Genomic DNA, 20289 nt, shown 5'->3' on the forward strand with positions numbered 1-20289 from the left:
ATATATATATATATATATATATATATATATATATATGTGTCTCAATGACATATATATATATATATATATATATATATATATATATATATATATATATATATATATATATAAATATACTGTATATATGTTTTACCGAACATTTGAGCACATAAATCCATTAGATGTCGGTTTTGCAAGCCTGAGAGAAAATCTCGCAGTACGGATGCCATACGGATTACATACGGAGGATGCCGTGCGCAAAATACGCTGACACACCCTGACTACGGATCACTATTTGGCCGGCCTCACACTAGCGAGTTTTACGGACGTATGAGCGCATAAACTACATCCGTAAAATTCGCATAACACACGGCCCAATGATTCCCTATGTCCCAGCTCCTATCTGCCGTATATTACGCATCCGTAATATACGGTCTTGTACGGCCGTAGAAAATCGCAGCATGCTGCGTTTGTCACCGTATTGCGCAAAAAAATCGCCAATGAAAGTCTATGGGGGCGAGAAAAATACGGATTACACACGGACCAGCAGTGTGACCTGCGAGAAATACGCAGGGTGTTAGTGAAAAGCCGGTAATTCAATTGCCGGCTTTTCATTTCTCCTTCACAAACCCGACAGGATATGAGACATGGTTTACATACAGTAAACCATCTCATATCCCCTTTTTTTTTTTTTGCATATTCCACACTACTAATGTTAGTAGTGTGTATGTGCAAAATTTGGGCGCTGTAGCTGCTAAAATAAAGGGTTAAATGGCGGAAAAAATTGGCGTGGGCTCCCGTGCAATTTTCTCCGCCAGAGTGGTAAAGCCAGTGACTGAGGGCAGATATTAATAGCCAGGAGAGGGTCCATGGTTATTGGCCCCCCCGTGGCTAAAAACATCTGCCCCCAGCCACCCCAGAAAAGGCACATCTGGAAGATGCGTCTATTCTGGCACTTGGCCACTCTCTTCCCACTCCCTGTAGCGGTGGGATATGGGGTAATGAAGGGTTAATGCCACCTTCCTATTGTAAGGTGACATTAAGCCAGATTAATAATGGAGAGGCGTCAATTATGACACCTATCCATTATTAATCCAATTGTCTGAAAGGGTTAAAAAACACACACACACACACACATTATTAAAAAGTATTTTAATGAAATAAACACACAGGTTGTTTTATTATTTTATTGTTCTCTCAATCCAGCTGCAGACCCTCGCTTGGCAAAATAATAAACCCACAAGATACATACCTTCAGATGAACTGTCACGTCCCACGAAGTAATCCATCTGAAGGGGTTAATTATTTTACAGCCAGGAGCTGCGCTAAAGCACTCGCTCGTGTCTGTAATCCCCTGGGTAATGAAAGGAAATCTGAGTGATCTGTACTTACATTGAGTTGCGGTGAGGCGCCCTCTGGTGGATGAACTCATATGAACTCGAGCGTGGGAACTTTTCCAAGGCTCCTGTTCATGAGAACATCCCCCAGAGGGCGCCTCACCGCAACTCAATGTAAGTACAGATCACTCAGATTTCCTTTCATTACCCGGGGGATTACAGACACGAGCGAGTGCTTTAGCGCAGCTCCTGGCTGTAAAATAATTAACCCCTTCAGATGGATTACTTCGTGGGACATGACAGTACATCTGAAGGTATGTATCTTGTGGGTTTATTATTTTGCCAAGCGAGGGTCTGCAGCTGGATTGAGAGAACAATAAAATAATAAAACAACCTGTGTGTTTATTTCATTAAAATACTTTTTAATAATGTGTGTGTTTTTTAACCCTTTCATACAATTGGATTAATAATGGATAGGTGTCATAATTGACGCCTCTCCATTATTAATCTGGCTTAATGTCACCTTACAATAGGAAGGTGGCATTAACCCTTCATTACCCCATATCCCACCGCTACAGGGAGTGGGAAGAGAGTGGCCAAGTGCCAGAATAAGCGCATCTTCCAGATGTGCCTTTTCTGGGGTGGCTGGGGGCAGATGTTTTTAGCCACGGGAGGGGCCAATAACCATGGACCCTCTCCTGGCTATTAATATCTGCCCTCAGTCACTGGCTTTACCGCTCTGGTGGAGAAAATTGCGTGGGAGCCCACGCCAATTTTTTCCGCCATTTAACCCTTTATTTTAGCAGCTACAGCGCCCAAATTTTGCACATACACACTACTAACATTAGTAGTGTGGAATATGCAAAAAAAAAGGGGATACGAGATGGTTTACTGTATGTAAACCATGTCTCATATCCTGTTGGGTTTAGGCAGGAGAAATGAAAAGCCGGCAATTGAATTACCGGCTTTTCACGTATATCGCGCTGAATGAAATATAAATACAGAATATATATATATGTGTCTCAATGACATATATATATATATATATATATATATATATATATATATATATATATATACTGTATATATGTTTTACCGAACATTTGAGCACATAAATCCATTAGATGTCGGTTTTGCAAGCCTGCGAGAAAATCTCGCAGTACGGATGCCATACGGATTACATACGGGGGATGCCATGCGCAAAATACGCTGACACACCCTGACTACGGATGACATACGGATCACTATTTTGGGGACATTTCTGCGTATTACGGCCGTAAAAAACGGACCGTATTTTTATACGCTGAGTGTGAGGCCGGCCTTTTGGGAACATTTCTCCATATTACGGCCGTATTACGGCCGTAAAAAACGGACCGTATTGTCTTACGCTGAGTGTGACGCCGGCCTTAAGAGGATAAAAACGTTAGTGGGAGAAGGAGGAGCAGTGCTTGTTTAAAAACAGTCTCACTTATCCGTATCCCTTTATCTCTTTAGTTTCCATTAGGGCATCTGCCAAATGATGGACACTTTAATTGAAACCAAACAGTCCCGCTTGAGCCTCACCCCTAAAGTACATCACTGTTTTCTTTACTTTTGCTGGTATTGTTTTGTGAAAAAGTGGGGGGTACTTTGGGGGTTCTTATACCTTACTCTGACTCATTCCTTTACTTGGGTGCTGAGGGTTCATCAGCATGGGGGGCGCTGTCAGATTCATCTGCCATGGGCACCAGAACACCTTGTCACGGCCACGTGTACAGGATCTTAGCATGTAACCAGAGAATAGGTCCCAGTGCCACTGATTGGGGTGGCATAGTGCCAGTGACTGGGGTGCATAGTGCCAGTGACTAGGGTGGCATAGTGCCAGTGATTGGGGTGGCATAGTGCCAGTGACTGGGGTGGCATATTGCCAGTGACTAGGGTGGCATAGTGCCAGTGATTGGGGTGGCATAGTACCAGTGACTGGGGTGGCATATTGCCAGTGACTAGGGTGGCAGAGTGCCAGTGACTGGGGTGCATAGTGCCAGTGACTGGGGTGCATAGTGCCAGTGACTAGGGTGGCATAGTGCCAGTGACTGGGGTGGCAGAGTGCCAGTGACTGGGGTGGCATAGTGCCAGTGACTGGGGTGGCATATTGCCAGTGACTAGGGTGGCATAGTGCCAGTGACTGGGGTGGCATAGTGCCAGTGACTGGGGTGGCATAGTGCCAGTGACTGGGGTGGCATAGTGCCAGTGACTGGGGTGGCATAGTGCCAGTGACTGGGGTGCATAGTGCCAGTGACTGGGGTGGCATAGCGATTTGCCAGTACCACAACAGAGTAGTAAGTATCCAGATGATCACGTTTCGTTCCTGGCTGTGATCTTTGGCCATGTTTAACCCTCTCGCTGCCAACTTCGCCGTGTAGCTCCAGCCTTATCATATAAAACCTACAGAAATCTCCATAGTTGCCAATAGCGCAGTTGGTATATCACAAACGATTTTACACCAGTGTGACATTGCATTGAATAAGATACTATGGGATAAAAAAATACTACTGTCCTATGGTTTTAATGCACAATCTCTGAAGCTGTGCACCAGTCACTGACTCTGCTGCCTATGTGCCCTACAGGAGCACCGGCACACCCCACTGTACACGCTCCTCACGGTCCGCACTGTGCTCCCCGTCTATTACCACACGGCACATTATAATTATCATTAGTCACTAGTCTAGAACATGACGTCCTTGCTGCTGAGCATGCGCACATGACTGAACTGCACAGTACACGGCCCCGCCCGGTCGCACGCATGCGCAGTGCTGTCCTTCTGATCCCGGCCGTCTCCATTCCATTGCTTGGTTCGCGTTGACTGACCAGAGTCCGCGAATCATTATCTCCAGGGTAAGAGGCACAGTGGGCAGCGTGACACGGGGGGACCGGGCACAGCCGGCTGTGGGGGCGGCCCCGGCCACACTGTGGGGAGCAAAGCCTCTGCTCTTATAAAGAAAACTGCAGAGGAGGAAGAGGAAGGGCCGCGGCGGAGCGCGTTGTTTCCGGGTCCTCTTATACAGCTGTCATGTCATCCATACTGGTGTGATAAGTGACAGGGCAGCCTGTGTGGAGGCACCGTGTGCCCAGGGGTATATAGTGTATATGTGCCCAGGGGTATGCACAGTATATAGTGTGTATGTGCCCAGTATATAGTGTATATGTGCCCAGGGGTATGCACAGTATATAGTGTATATGTGCCCAGGGGTATACACAGTATATAGTGCATATGTGCCCAGGGGTATATAGTGTATATGTGCCCAGGGGTATACACATTATATAGTGTATATGTGCCCAGGGGTATACACAGTATATAGTGCATATGTGCCCAGGGGTATATAGTGTATATGTGCCCAGGGGTATATAGTGTATATGTGCCCAGGGGTATGCACAGTATATAGTGTGTATGTGCCCAGTATATAGTGTATATGTGCCCAGGGGTATGCACAGTATATAGTGTATATGTGCCCAGGGGTATACACAGTATATAGTGCATATGTGCCCAGTATATAGTGTATATGTGCCCAGGGGTATACACAGTATATAGTGCATATGTGCCCAGGGGTATATAGTGTATATGTGCCCAGGGGTATACACAGTATATAGTGTATATGTGCCCAGGGGTATACACATTATATAGTGTATATGTGCCCAGGGGTATACACAGTATATAGTGCATATGTGCCCAGGGGTATATAGTGTATATGTGCCCAGGGGTATATAGTGTATATGTGCCCAGGGGTATGCACAGTATATAGTGTGTATGTGCCCAGTATATAGTGTATATGTGCCCAGGGGTATACACATTATATAGTGTATATGTGCCCAGGGGTATACACAGTATATAGTGCATATGTGCCCAGTATATAGTGTATATGTGCCCAGGGGTATACACAGTATATAGTGCATATGTGCCCAGTATATAGTGTATATGTGCCCAGGGGTATGCACAGTATATAGTGTATATGTGCCCAGGGGTATACACAGTATATAGTGCATATGTGCCCAGTATATAGTGCATATGTGCCCAGGGGTATGCACAGTATATAGTGTATATGTGCCCAGGGGTATACACAGTATATAGTGCATATGTGCCCAGTATATAGTGTATATGTGCCCAGGGGTATGCACAGTATATAGTGTATATGTGCCCAGGGGTATACACAGTATATAGTGCATATGTGCCCAGTATATAGTGTATATGTGCCCAGGGGTATATAGTGTATATGTGCCCAGGGGTATACACATTATATAGTGTATATGTGCCCAGGGGTATACACAGTATATAGTGCATATGTGCCCAGTATATAGTGTATATGTGCCCAGGGGTATATAGTGTATATGTGCCCAGGGGTATGCACAGTATATAGTGTATATGTGCCCAGTATATAGTGTATATGTGCCCAGGGGTATGCACATTATATAGTGTATATGTGCCCAGTATATAGTGTATATGTGCCCAGTATATAGTGTATATGTGCCCAGTATATAGTGTATATGTGACCAGGGGTATGCACAGTATATAGTGTATATGTGCCCAGTATATAGTGTATATGTGCCCAGTATATAGTGTATATGTGCCCAGTATATAGTGTATATGTGCCCAGGGGTATATAGTGTATATGTGCCCAGGGGTATGCACAGTATATAGTGTATATGTGCCCAGTATATAGTGTATATGTGCCCAGGGGTATGCACATTATATAGTGTATATGTGCCCAGTATATAGTGTATATGTGCCCAGTATATAGTGTATATGTGACCAGGGGTATGCACAGTATATAGTGTATATGTGCCCAGGGGTATGCACATTATATAGTGTATATGTGCCCAGGGGTATGCACATTATATAGTGTATATGTGCCCAGGGGTATGCACAGTATATAGTGTATATGTGCCCAGGGGTATGCACAGTATATAGTGTATATGTGCCCAGTATATAGTGTATATGTGCCCAGGGGTATACACAGTATATAGTGTATATGTGCCCAGGGGTATACACCGTATATAGTGTATATGTGCCCAGGGGTATACACAGTATATAGTGTATATGTGCACAGTATATAGTGTATATGTGCCCAGGGGTGTGCACAGTATATAGTGTATATGTGCCCAGGGGTATACACAGTATATAGTGTATATGTGCCCAGGGGTATACACAGTATATAGTGTATATGTGCCCAGGGGTATACACAGTATATAGTGTATATGTGCCCAGGGGTATACACAGTATATAGTGTATATGTGCCCAGGGGTATACACAGTATATAGTGTATATGTACCCAGGGTTATACACAGTATATAGTGTATATGTACCCAGGGTTATACACAGTATATAGTGTATATGTACCCAGGGTTATACACAGTATATAGTGTATATATGCCGAATATATAGTGTATATGTGCCCAGGGGTATACACAGTATATAGTGTATATGTGCCCAGGAGTATTCCCAGTGTATATAGTATATATGTGCCTAGGAGTATACACAGTAGTAGTTTGACAAAAAAATGGCTTCACCCAACCAGTAACCATGAGTGGAGAAAAGTGTTTGGTGTTATCATTCATTTTCCCTGAAAAAAAGCCAAGCAATCCAAAATTCTGTGTATGTGTGCTTATGGTGGCACTGTACAGAGTGTACCCGGTGTGCCCAGTATGTAGTGTATATGTGCTTATGGTGGCACAGTGTACCAAGTACCGTGTGTGGAGGTGGCTGCACAGTGTATAGAGGAGTGCCCAGTAATATGTATGTGGTTGGGGGTGGTGCCCACTATATTGGTGCGCACCCTGTAGACAAGCTGTGCGTCCAGTCTCTAGTCACCATAACGATTGCAGTGTAAGGTGACATTCACATGGAGAGCCTGTCCCTCTGGTTTTTGCTGTGGATTTGCAGTTGTCCCTGCCATCGGTCAGCATCGGGATCACTTAGCAGCGCTGGGGACTCATTGGACTGGCAGCTTCTCGCTGGCTCTGCCATGATTACAGGTCTCTCCCTGCATGCGTGTATATAGTCAGTGGGGAGAAGCCGCTGGGGACCCAATTTCCCGACTAGTCTCCTGTGCAGCTCAGCCCCCGGCACCTTTTAAACTGTTTTTCTCTGTAAGGTTGCAGTGTTTTGTGGTCCCACATACCCGGCTGAGATCATACAGCCAGTGCCTGGTACATACTGCCTGTGGGATCAGATGTTGGGTTCCCTTTAAACAATTGCTAACTGCACCTATGGGATATCACATGAGTACTTCTAGCAGATATGCAAAGTCTAGATGATACATTTACATTTCTCTATCTGTAGTTTTCTAGGTTTCCCCACAAAATAAAGCAGAATGTCTCTTCATCAGTTCTTGCTGGAACCCATCAGCTGCCATGCCTGGAATAAAGACCGTACCCGTAAGCCGATCCCTCCTGTTAATTATATTTCTGTTCACGTTACACGTACAGCACAGTGGAAGACCTGGGTTAAGGTTTGTAGTATTTTGCATGAGAGCGGATTAGAAAACAAGCAGGTAAGTAGCGATCATCTGTGGGGCTAGTCTTGGCCAATGGATTCTCTGGGTCAGTGCCCTATACCTGGATTATGTCTGCTGTCCTGCTGCATTGTAAGGAATAGGAGTATATTGTTCTTTACAATGGAGGGCCTCGGCACACATATAGTCACCGCGGGCTGAGAACGGGCATGTGAGCTTCTTCTCTGATTAGGACTGGTGACACTTCCAGCCTTTTGACTCCATTTATTATACTTTTAAGAAATGTTTAATTGTCCTTTCATGAGGGATATTCTTGGTAAACCTCTTTTTGTGTTCAGTGGAGGTGAAAGGGATGTCTCATCAGAATAACTCCATTTTATATGACCTACTAAGGTACATGGATGTCATGGAGCGAGGGTCTCCAGCCTGCCTATGAGCCCATGTGAAGATCCACTAACAAAGTGTAGCTCATGTGCACTGTCATCTTTATATTACGTGGCCAACATGTCATGTACATTATGGCTAACGACAAGTGTAAAAGCAAAGCTGGTCAGGCATCATTTTTGATAAGATGGCCTACTGTAGTTATGATCATTCTTTATCTTCTTTCATCACTCTCCACAGAAATTGCATTAAGTCCCAATAACCATGAGGTGCATATCTACAAACAAAATGGGAACCAGTGGGTGAAAGTGCATGAATTAAAGGAGCACAATGGACACATTACAGGTAAGGTAGCGAGAGGTTCTCAGCTCTGGATGTAGAGGTAGTCATGTGAACAACTCAAGTTTTATCAACTTTTCTATGTGTGAAGAACGTTTTCATGTTGCTAAAAGCACCTAACTATTCCAAGGCTCACCCCCTAAGTTGTCTAAATATTTGGCCAAAATCTATCTTCACTTCTCATTGTTGCGCACTAATTAATTTAACAACAAGCTTTTTGCTATTAGGACTATGTAGACCTGTAGCCAGTTATATCACATTTTGGCTCATTTTGAAGATTTATTAAAAAGGCTCCATTTATAAATGGGGTTAGTTCAGTGGAGACTTGCAAAGCTGCTGTTTTAGCCATATGTGATCTTGGGACGTAATACAAGCTGCTGACCATGGGCTCCACTTCAGTGCTGCACTTTAGGGGTATGGTCACGCGCAGCTGATTTGTTAAAGACACTTTTGCAATTGATAAGTTCATCAGTTTTCTGTAAACCCTGTTCAGAAATTGCTGCATCAAATCTGTCATGTGAATATACCCTGAAGAGTCTGTTCTTTCCCTGCTTCATTTCTTTAGGCATTGATTGGGCTCCTAAAAGTGACCGTATCGTGACGTGCGGAGCTGATCGCAATGCATATGTGTGGAGCCAGAAGGATGGAGTGTGGAAACCTACACTTGTCATCCTGCGTATAAATCGGGCTGCGACTTTTGTGAAATGGTCTCCTTCAGAAAATAAGTTTGCTGTTGGGAGTGGCGCACGACTCATATCTGTGTGTTATTTTGAGTCAGAAAATGACTGGTAAGTATCTTAGTTAGTATTTTCCTATATATGCCTACAGGTGATGGGCCTCACACTACCACATCATTTACCTGAATACCCCTTAAAATGTTACAGTAATGCAACATTACTTTAAGGTGGTCTGTTGGTGGTGTATGCTACTTTAGGTAAAGGAGTTGTCCTGTACTTTTTTGTTTTCTTACATACTTACTAGTATGCAGGTCTGTAATTAAAACACAAAAAACAACTCACCGACCAATCCCCATCTGTAGCGCTCCACAGGTCTCCCTAAGTCTACAATCCATTTTTTCTAGTAGGGCCATAATGGGACCACTACAGCCAATCCACAATCGCCGCGGTGAACAATGCAACTGATGATTGACTGCTGTCATATAAATTGAAACACCTGACAAACCTATTGTTCAAATACAAAAAGTACAGAAATACAGTCAAGGAAGGATATATACAAAAAAAGCCATTCCCTTTTGGTGTATAGATGGACACAACTGTAGATCCACAGGAGAAACTCTTACATGCAGAGACACTGCGAAGAGGAACAGGACGCCCTCACTCATGTGTGACATTTCAGGGGACTCATCTCCTTCCAGCATGGGGGAGGATATCCCCAAAATGTCTCATGGGTGTGCGGGTGTCCTGTTCCTCCTTGCAGTGTCTCAGCATTCAGCAGTTTCTACTGTGGATCTACAGCCGTGTCCGTTTAAGTAGCAGTATGCACCGAGGATGAGCTGCCTTTTTTATGTATATTCTGGCTGGCCTTCTATTTGAAGAATACATTTGTGTTGTCAATGTATGTTGGATTTTTAGAGCGTGAGACCACTATGACACACCTCGAATTGGACTTGCTGTTGTGGTTGGTTATTTTTTTTTAAGTGGATTGGCTGCTGTCGTCGCATGTCCGTGTATCTGTACATCGGCAGGTGAGGATGATGCCTGAACAGAAGATTATTATAAGTCCAGGTCTCAATAAATTATTGTACAGCTAATAACCCATTACAGAGAACCCTCTTCCCAATGCATCTGGCATATTCGGGAGTAAAGTGCGGCCTCTGTACTCCGTGAGGAGACACGGTGGCACTGCTCTTCTGTACGCATGAGGCTGGTATAGTAAGCCATCTCCTACACATGGTAGTCTTTACATCTGTAAATTATTGTAGTAAAGAAGACATTTCCTCATTTGATTTGTTCCTATAGGTGGGTGAGTAAACACATCAAGAAGCCAATCCGTTCCACTGTGCTGAGCCTTGACTGGCACCCCAATAATGTGCTTCTAGCCGCTGGATCCTGTGACTTCAAGACCAGGTACAATGATGAGATTGCAGTCTGCAGATGTGACATAGGCGCGACTCCGTGTACAGGAATTCACAGAATCTGGCAATTATTAATATTTTTCTAGCTGTCAATATCTTCTTTCATTTGCACTGCTTGCATTTCCAGGGTGTTTTCTGCATACATTAAGGAAGTTGATGAGAAGCCCGCCAGTACTCCATGGGGATCGAAAATGCCTTTTGGCCAGCTGATGTCAGAGTTTGGAGGGGCTGCTAGTGGTGGCTGGGTTCACAGCGTCAGCTTTTCTGCTAGTGGAAATCGCCTGGCTTGGGTCAGCCATGACAGCATTGTGTCTGTAGTTGATGCATCGAAAAACATGAGGTAGGTTTCCAAGTGTTGTATGTCTTGTAAAGTCCTAAATAGAGACTGCACATTACTGTGAAACCACTACTCAGCAGTACAAGTGAGGAGAAGAAGCTTTGTAATATCGTATTAGAGAAAAATGCTTCCGTCGTCACTTTTTTGTCGTCTTTTCTTAAAGAATCACTCCTATTTCATTTTCTATTCATTAATTGTGTGTACATGTGCATGTAATGTAGTGTGAGCGTGTTAATATACTCATCTACCGCTGCCTTCTTAGGGATCCAGCACTGTTCTGCTCCTCTTCAGTGACGTCAGTGCTCTGCAGACTCTTCGAGTCGCACTGCATGACCCAGAAGTGACTTTTAGAATGTAAGTCTGTGGAGTGTAAGAATAAGGCTACATAGGCTTACAGTAACAGAGACTCCGGCCCAAGCGTAGAGCATAGTGGGAGCCAGCTAGTCACGATTGCGGTGACATCACTGAGAAGAGGAGCAGAACAGCGCTGGATCCCGGACGCTCTGCGTATATAGCGTATATAGCAGCGGCTATATTAATACGCTCGGGTCATTCCATATCAAGTGATCCAAATATGAATATTTTTTTTACCTTACGTCTTTAGATTTTTTTTATTTTTTGTTTTTATGAAGTACAACTTTAGTTAATTACAAATTAAAAGTTTAGAATTTTTTTCTTCATCAGTTAATTTTTTACAGATTTTTAAAGTTTTGAAAAAGCATGGATTTTGGCCTGGTATGGCTTTACATTTTTTATCATGTCTCGGGCTAGAATTAAGATATAGAGGTGGGAGAGGCATCATTTTTCTCAGAACGGTACCGGCTTTCATTTGATATGTCACAAGACTATGTTTCTTTATATTTTGTTTTGGAGAAATCAAATTATAAATTTTGATGTGCAATTCTGAAAAAAACGTATGTTTTAAAATTGTGAAAACATGCATGTGTGTTACTTGTGTCCTTGTTTATATTTGTACAGGGATTCAACTTGGGATCTATCACATTTGTATTTTTTTTTAAGCCTTGAATCATCTGATTTTATGTCTGTGTGAGCTTCTTCCTTTTTTCTTTTCAAATTACAACTTACTGCATTCAACATTTATATGTAACAATAAAGAAACGCAAAAAAAAAAATACCGAAGTGCCAGAATAAATACATCTTAATCATCATAACACAACTTGCTCAGCATTTTCAACCTGAATTCATTGAACAAGCCAAAAGAAAAAACGTGATCACATCCTCAAGGGTGGTTTTCTAAATACAGTCTGATCCTAATTATATGTTAAAAACAAGATTAAAAGAACCAATATTTCTACCACCTATTTATACATGGAACAATTTTTTTTCTACTATATCACTAAACATGTCACTTCTGAAGTGTTTAAGAAGAATAGTCCAGTAGTTAAATCCTCGTACTATAAAATATGAACTAATCAAACAATTAGTAGTAGGTTTTTACACTGGCCTTCTATCATCAATGTGTCCCTTCTAGTGGGTGAAATGTCATCTTGCCCATAAGCGCTCACTAGCAATGGCGGTTTCCTTCTGTGTCAGAGTATGTGCGACCTGTCATGGTGCTCGGCTCCACCTGAGTTATATCTGATTTTTGTTCACTTTTACAATGTCTGATTTTCTTGGATACACAAAGGACGGCGCTGGACCAGAAGGTGCAGAAAAGTCACTTCTACGTCTTCATTTTCACAATCTTGGAGAGTCCAGTAGCCGTCAGCGCCAATCATATTCACAGGTCACAGCCAGTTGTGTCATCCATTGCTGATCTTGTGCCGCCTTCTAGCACTTCATGGACGTCACTGTCTTTATTTCCACTACATGGAATGACAGTCCGGTATTGCTGAGTCCCTGTGATGGGTTCTGCTTCCTGTAACCAATGTTATAACAAACTCTCCTCCTCTTTGTAGTCCTGGTTCGTACAATACATGAACTGGATGTTAAGAATATTTTTCTCCCTCCATTTGAGGAGTTGCCTGGGTGATAAGATTTGGTGTGAATACGGCCTCTGAAGACCCGAGCTGCTGGCCTGTCATCTGCTCTGCAGTCACCGTCTACCCCTGGTCATCCTCAGCCCTAACAAAGCTTCTCCTCTGTCCTCTCCTGCTTCTAATACTCTGTAACATAATAAATAATACAGGAATATCTAGCAATCATGGATTATTTGGTAAATATGGACCCCACACTGTTAGACCTCAAGCTGAGCAGATCTGAAATCAAGATTTTTGAACTGACACTGTAATAGTTTTATTTTTTAAAATATGATCCCATCAAGATCCCATCAAGATCCCATCTTGTATTTTGGTACAGATGTGAATAGGAGCATAGCAGGCACATGTGCAGTTTTTGAAATTTTTAAATTAAACGTTTTTTTCGGAAATGCGTTTTAAAGTTTTGCACTTGCGTTCGAAATATTATCAAAGATACTCTTGTGACATATCTGGTGAAAGCCTGTACAGTTCTGAGTAGAATGGTGTTTATTTTGTTTCTCTATCTCTTTTCTAGCCTGAGTTATGGGGAGAAATGTAAAGGCAGGCAACACCGAAATTCGCACTTTTTCCGAACTTTGAAAATCAATAAATAAAAAAAAAATCTAGAATTTTTTTTTTCTTCACATTTTGCATTCTCTGACACACTATTACCAAATAACAAAATCTCAAAAGAATTAAAAATATAGACGTAAAAATCATTGGTTCAGTTGACATGGAATGACAGGCTCACACTACATTACATGCACATATCTATTGAATTAAAAACTGAATGGGAGGTGCTTCTTTAAACCTGTAATTTTCCACGACAAATATATCAAGAAGTGGGTTGGGTTGTGTGGAGCGAGGATGCGTAAAATTGAAAAAATTGCCCCATTATTAAGGGGTTAATTACACTTTTTCATGTGTAATATACCCATATTTACTGGACAATGTCTGTTTGCAGTGTTTCCCAGCTGAAGACTGAATTATTGCCTCTGCTGAGTGTCATATTTGTGTCGGAGAACAGTGTGATTGCAGCTGTAAGTACCTTTTTTAGGGGGACTTCATACTGGAAAGCTCTAAACTTTTTCAATTCCAAAACATGCTGTGTCAGGCGGGACTTTGGGCATTACTGGGGTTGCTACTGATGTCTGATCATGGGGTGCTAGGGTAAAGTGACAGCAGCCCTGGGAATACCACTGTGTCGCCTCTCCGATCCTCATGGCTTTTTTTTTCTAGGTAGTGATTAGTCTGCCAGTGACGGGCCCAAATCTTTTTTTGGAAGTCCGATCCCTGCCCATCACAAAGTGATACCACACCACAAGGTTGTTGCATAAGGCTAACTTTATACTGTATTTTATTTTAATCTAATCTTTGGCCAAAGAAATAGTTTAATAATGATAATAATCTTTATTTATATAGCGCTAACATATTCCGCAGCGCTTTACAGTCTAACAGTTTCAAACACAACAGTCATAAGTAACAACGTTAACAATACAATAATTAAAGCAAAATAAGACGACCCTGCTCGTGAGAGCTTACAATCTACAATGAGGTGGGGAGATACAAAGTACAGGTGTGTATTTACAATGATGTATTTACAATGATGGTCCAGCCATCTCCAGGGAGTGTGGGATAGATGGAAGTAGTGAATGGGCTACACACACACACACAAACATAAAATGACTTTGGTTAGGGAACGCTCTGAAAAAATGTGTTTTGAGGCAGCGCCTGAAACTATGCAAATGGTGGTCCTAATATCTTGGGGTCGAGCATTCCAGAGGATTGGCGCAGCACGGGAGAAGTCTTGGAGTAATTGAAAGGGTTAAATACCCACATTTACTGAAGATCTAAAGAAACCATGCTTTACTTTGTAAGTGTTTAATCCAGATTCTTGTCCTTTAGGGGCATGATTGCTGTCCCATGCTGTTCACCTATGATGACCACGGCTCATTGACATTCGTTTCAAAACTGGACATTCCCAAGCAAAGCACGCAGCGCAATATTTCTGCCATGGAGCGCTTTAGAAATATGGATAAGCGAGCAACCACTGAGGACCGCAATACCACCCTGGAGACCCTCCACCAGAACAGCATAACGTAGGTGTAAATGTGCATTGGAGAAAGGCCTGTCCTGGTGACCGTCGCCTCCAACATGCTATTTACCTGGTAATCTGCTTATAAGTGATGTCAGGCAGGATTCCTGAAAGCACAACTACAAGGAGAAAAGTTCTATCCTGCAGCCGCTCACTTTCCATCATCCATGCAGTGCAAAGAGCATTTTTTTCATTCTTCAGTCCTTTGTGAGGGCTTGTTTTTTGCTGAGCAAACTTTTATTGATGCCATTTTGGCACAGATACGTTTTCATCACTTCTTATTTCATTGTTTTGCAGTGACCCCCAAAAAGTTGTAATTTTGTAATTTTAATTTTTTTTCTGTTTATTGATTGGTTGATTTTTATATTTTAATAGATCTGGCTTTTTTTGGACAAAGTGATGTCAATTATGTATTTTCTACATTTTATTAATACTTTTAATTTTAGTAGGGGACAAAGGATTCAGATTTTTCTTTTTTTTTTCTTCTTAATATTCTATTAAAACATTTTGTTTTTACTTTATACTTTATCAGTCCTATTAGGGAATTTGCGCTGACAATCTTCTGATCACGTCTACTATATAAATCATATGTATTGCTGAGTATTATAACATGTTGGAATCACCAGCCAGAGGCTGGGTTTCAGCAGAGCATGGTGATTGCAGAATCAGGGTCTTCAGCAGACTCCTGGCTGCAATAGCAAAGTATTAGCGCCAGTGATCGTGTCGTGGGACGGCTGATGGCCACATGGGTTAGCGCACTGGCGCAGAGTAAACTCTACTGTCAGACAGCGGCATTTAACAGGTTACCAGCCGTGGACGGAGCGCTGCTTACAGAGACTCGTCTTGTTGTTTCCCAACTTGCCCCATATATGTATTGCAGATGTCTGTAAGGGGTTAGTTTGATCTCTTGTCTTCAAAAGTGCAACTATTGCTCATTTTGGAATTATTGATGGAATTTTGTGGATTAAATGATTACTTAATGCAAATTTCATCATTCATTCTGACTTTTTGTCTTACAGCCAGGTGTCCATTTATGATGGGGATAAATCTGACTGCCGTAAGTTTTGTACCACGGGCATTGATGGTGCTATGACTATTTGGGACTTTAAGGTGAGTTTCAGCAGTCGATGCTTCTGTACTGTAGCTACTCCAGATGCTTGGTTATCATTCAGTAAGATGAGGATATGTTTAAAGGATTTGTGAACTTTGCATTATGCTGTTTCTATTTTACATAGGTCTGTTTTCAGCCTATATAACTAAGTCCATCAAGTTCATCCTCTCTCCACCAAAGGTACATTCTGCCGGGAAAGATGTTGCCCTAAATGACAGGTGGAATGGTTTGTCACAGTGTTTAGGGACACAGGAGAGCTGACAGGTCTCGTTTAACCCCTTCCTGACATATGGCGTTCTGGTAGATCATATGCCGGCTCCATGAATTTGATGTGTTCTCACACTCTAAGCCCAAATCTTTCCAGGCATATGATGGCTGTGTTATTTAGCAATCATCTGCTTCTAACAGCTCCGCTCCACTCGTGGCAGTTAAGCTGTTAAATGCCACTATCAATTTGTGACAGGGGCACTTAACATGCATTGTCAAGAGGTCACATCATTCCACGCCCCCACCAGTGATGTGATCGTGGGGCACAGATGGGTTGGTTGCCATGACAGCCAGGGGTGTGCTGACCACCCCTATGCCTGTACTCTTGTGAAAAACAGCCTTTAGCTGCTGTTCATAGGAGACTGTTATTTTCGCTATACATAGCAGTGCTGATGCAATGCACTGCTATGTATTGTAATAGTTATCGGATTATTGCAGGTTTAAGTCCCCTAAGGGGACTACTAAATACAGTACAAAGTGAAAAAACTGTTTTTAAAAAAAAAAAAAAAAACAGACAGCACACATTTGGTATTACTGTGTTCGTAAAAGTCTAATCTATCAAAGTATAAAATTAATTTGGTTGGTAAAACTGCATAATAACAAAAAAGGATCAAAATGCCGAATTTGCCTTTTTTTGGCCTCCCTAACATTGCAATAAAATGTAATAGGTGGTCAAAACATTGTATCCACCCCAGAGTGATATCAATAAAAACATAGACTAGGGGCTCAAGAAAAAAAATTCCTTCGCAACTCCATATCCCGAAAATTGAAAACATTACTGCGCTCAGAAAATGGCAACACATCTAATTTTTTTTTTTTTTAAATAAAACTATACATTTTTGGTATCTGAGTAATCGTAATCACCTGGAGAATCATACTGCCAGGTCAGTTTTACCATGAAATGAACACTGTAAATAAAACCCCCAAAAGACAGTTGTGAAATTGCATTTTTTTTTTCGCCGTTGTTGGAATATTTTTTCCCACTTTCCAGTGCATGTCCTGATTAAAATGTGTGGTGTCATTCAAAAATACATCTTGTCCCGCATAAAACAAATCCTCACATGGCTATAGGTATGGAAAAATAAAACGGGAGGGAAAAACGGAAAAGGCGTAATTATAATGTTTGGACATACGAGTCATTGGAGTGTAGCCTTGTCATGTATTTTCAGATATTTGCCCCTTGTAGATTATTATTAGTAAAATTAATTGTTGTCCTGTTTTCTCAAACTCCTAGACCCTGGAGTCTTACATTCAAGGCCTGAGAATCATGTAATTGAAGAAGAAGCCTTACTGATAAGACTCGATGAAGCATCGGGATCTCCAGTACCGTGCACCATGCAGGAACGTGCGCTGAATCTTCACTGACCACCTAGCAGTGAATAGAAACAAGCTTTCCTATATTCCTATAAAAGTGTAATTCCAATTACTTGTCTTTGAGAGATACAAGCTCATGTCACTGAAAAGAATGATACAATTAAAATAAGAGATCTTCACTTGTTGGTATTCATTCATATATAGAAAGGAACATAACATACATACATGTATTTGTGAAATGCCTCAGTCAGTAATGATCCCACCCAAGACTCCCACAGCAGCAGAGTGAAGCCCTGTCTCTAATTGATATGTACCAATGGTAATTTAACCTAAGAAACCTATTTCTGATCATATAACCTCAGCAGACCAACATCCAGCTGTGCTCACTTCCTGTGCTCGCCCTATGCGGAGGATCTTCTCATATCGGCAGCACAAAAGTTTAACTAGACCTGCCACATTTGTGGTGAATGTGCTCAGCTTCATGGTATTTTCTGTACAACACATGTAGAGCATTTCCAAAACTTCTGTTCACAAGACATAGCTAATCTTTTATCATCTTCAGCAGTGGGTATAACAGATCACTACCCTACATTCTTAACCCCTTCCCGACCTTTGACGCCACGTAGGCGTCATGAAAGTCGGTGCCAATCCGACCCATGACGCCTATGTGGCGTCATGGAATGATCGCGTCCCTGCAGATCGGGTGAAAGGGTTAACTCCTATTTTACCCGATCTGCAGGGAGAGGGGGAGTTGTACTTCAGCCCAGGGGGGGTGGCTTTGCCCCCACGTGGCTACGATCGCTCTGATTGGCTGTTGAAAGTGCAACAGCCAATCAGAGCAATTTGCAATATTTCACCTATGAAAATGGTGAAATATTGCAATCCAGCCATGGCCGATGCTGCAATAGCATCTGCCATGGCTGGAAATCATGTTCTGACCCCCCCACCGCCCCCGATCTCCTCCCCAGTTCTCCGTTCTGTCCGGTACCCCCCTCCGTCCCCCTGTCCGCTCCCCCGTGCTCCTGTCCGCTCCCCCGGTCCTCCGATCCCCCCCCCTGTGCTCCGATCCACCCCCCCACCACCCCCTCTTACTTACCGAGCCTCCCGAAGTCGGTCCGTCTTCTTCCTGGGCGCCGCCATCTTCCAAAATGGCGGGCGCATGCGCAGTGCGCCCGCCGCATCTGCCGGCCGGCAAAGTACATTTTGATCGCTGTGGTAGGTTCTATCACAGCGATCAAAATAAAAAAATAATAAATAAACCCCCCCCCCCTTTATCACCCCCATAGGTAGGGACAATAATAAAATAAAGAAAATATATATATATTTTTTCCACTAGGGTTAGGGTTAGAACTAGGGTTAGAACTAGAACTAGGGGTAGGGTTAGGGGTAGGGTTAGGGTTATGGCATGTGCACACAGTGCGGATTTGGCCGCGGATCCGCAGCGGATCGGCCGCGGATCCGCAGCGGATCGGCCGCGGATCCGCAGCGGATCGGCCGCGGATCCGCAGCGGATCGGCCGCGGATCCGCAGCGGATCTGCAGCGGATTGGCCGCTGCGAATTCGTAGCAGTTTTCCATCAGGTTTACAGTACCATGTACACCTATGAAAAACCAAATCCGCTGTGCCCATGGTGCGGAAAATTCCGTGCAGAAACGCTGCGTTGTATTTTCCGCAGCATGTCAATTCTTTGTGCGGATTCCGCAGCGTTTTACACCTGTTCCTCAATAGGTATCCGCAGGTGAAATCCGCACAAAAAAACACTGGAAATCCGCTGTAAATCCGCAGGTAAAACGCAGTGCCTTTTACCTGCAGATTTTTCAAAAATCGTGCGGAAAAATCTCACACGAATCCGCAACGTGGGCACATAGCCTTAGGGTTAGGGTTGGAATTAGAGTTAGGGTTGGAATTAGGGCTAGGGTTTGAAATAGGGTTAAGATTAGGCTTGTGGTTAGGGTTACGGATAGGGTTAGGGGTGTGTTGGGGTTACGGTTGGGATTAGGGTTAGGAATAGGGTTGGAATTAGGGTTACGGGTGTGTTGCGGTTAGGGGTGTGTTGGGGTTAGGGTTGTGATTAGGGTTATGGCTACAGTTGGGATTAGGATTAGGGGTGTGTTGGGGTTAGTGTTGAAGTTAGAATTGAGGGGTTTCCACTGTTTAGGCACATCAGGGGTCTCCAAACGCAACATGGCGCCACCATTGATTCCAGCCAATCTTGCGTTCAAAAAGTCAAATGGTGCTCCCGCCCTTCCAAGCCCCGACGTGCGCCCAAACAGTGGTTTACCCCCACATTTGGGGTACCAGCGTACTCAGGACAAACTGGGCAACAACTGTTGGGGTCCAATTTCTCCTGTTACCCTTGCAAAAATAAAAAATTACTTGCTAAAACATAATTTTTGAGGAAAGAACAATTATTTTTTATTTTCACGGCTCTGCGTTATAAACTTCTGTGAAGCACTTGGGGGTTGAAAGTGCTCACCACACATCTAGATAAGTTCCTTCGGGGGTCTAGTTTCCAAAATGGGGTCACTTGTGGGGTGTTTCTACTGTTTAGGCACATCAGGGGCTCT

At 42.9% G+C, this 20289-nt stretch overlaps 1 protein-coding gene across 1 annotated transcript; it reads left to right on the top strand.

Moving 5' to 3' along the window:
- The first annotated feature begins 4051 nt into the window (after positions 1–4051).
- Positions 4052–17901, top strand: ARPC1A (actin related protein 2/3 complex subunit 1A). The gene is made up of 10 exons (XM_077275360.1): positions 4052–4190; positions 7630–7724; positions 8426–8530; positions 9090–9312; positions 10504–10611; positions 10747–10959; positions 13900–13975; positions 14841–15034; positions 16050–16140; positions 17643–17901. The coding sequence occupies exons 2-10, from the start codon at positions 7661–7663 to the stop codon at positions 17679–17681; spliced, it is 1113 nt and encodes a 370-aa protein (XP_077131475.1). The 5' UTR covers positions 4052–4190; positions 7630–7660; the 3' UTR covers positions 17682–17901.
- Positions 17902–20289: the final 2388 nt, after the last annotated feature.

Source organism: Ranitomeya variabilis, chromosome 7 (genome assembly GCF_051348905.1).
Source record: "Ranitomeya variabilis isolate aRanVar5 chromosome 7, aRanVar5.hap1, whole genome shotgun sequence".
NCBI lineage: Eukaryota > Metazoa > Chordata > Amphibia > Anura > Dendrobatidae > Ranitomeya > Ranitomeya variabilis.

What these genes read in the sequence shown, in the direction of transcription:
- ARPC1A (XM_077275360.1), top strand. Translation starts at nt 7,661, where the DNA reads ATGTCTCTTCATCAGTTCTTGCTGGAACCCATCAGCTGCCATGCCTGG. An exon ending in CTGGAATAAAGACCGTACCC is followed by an intron (nt 7,725 to 8,425) that starts GTAAGCCGATCC and finishes CACTCTCCACAG; the next exon opens with AAATTGCATTAAGTCCCAAT. An exon ending in TTTGAGTCAGAAAATGACTG is followed by an intron (nt 9,313 to 10,503) that starts GTAAGTATCTTA and finishes TTGTTCCTATAG; the next exon opens with GTGGGTGAGTAAACACATCA.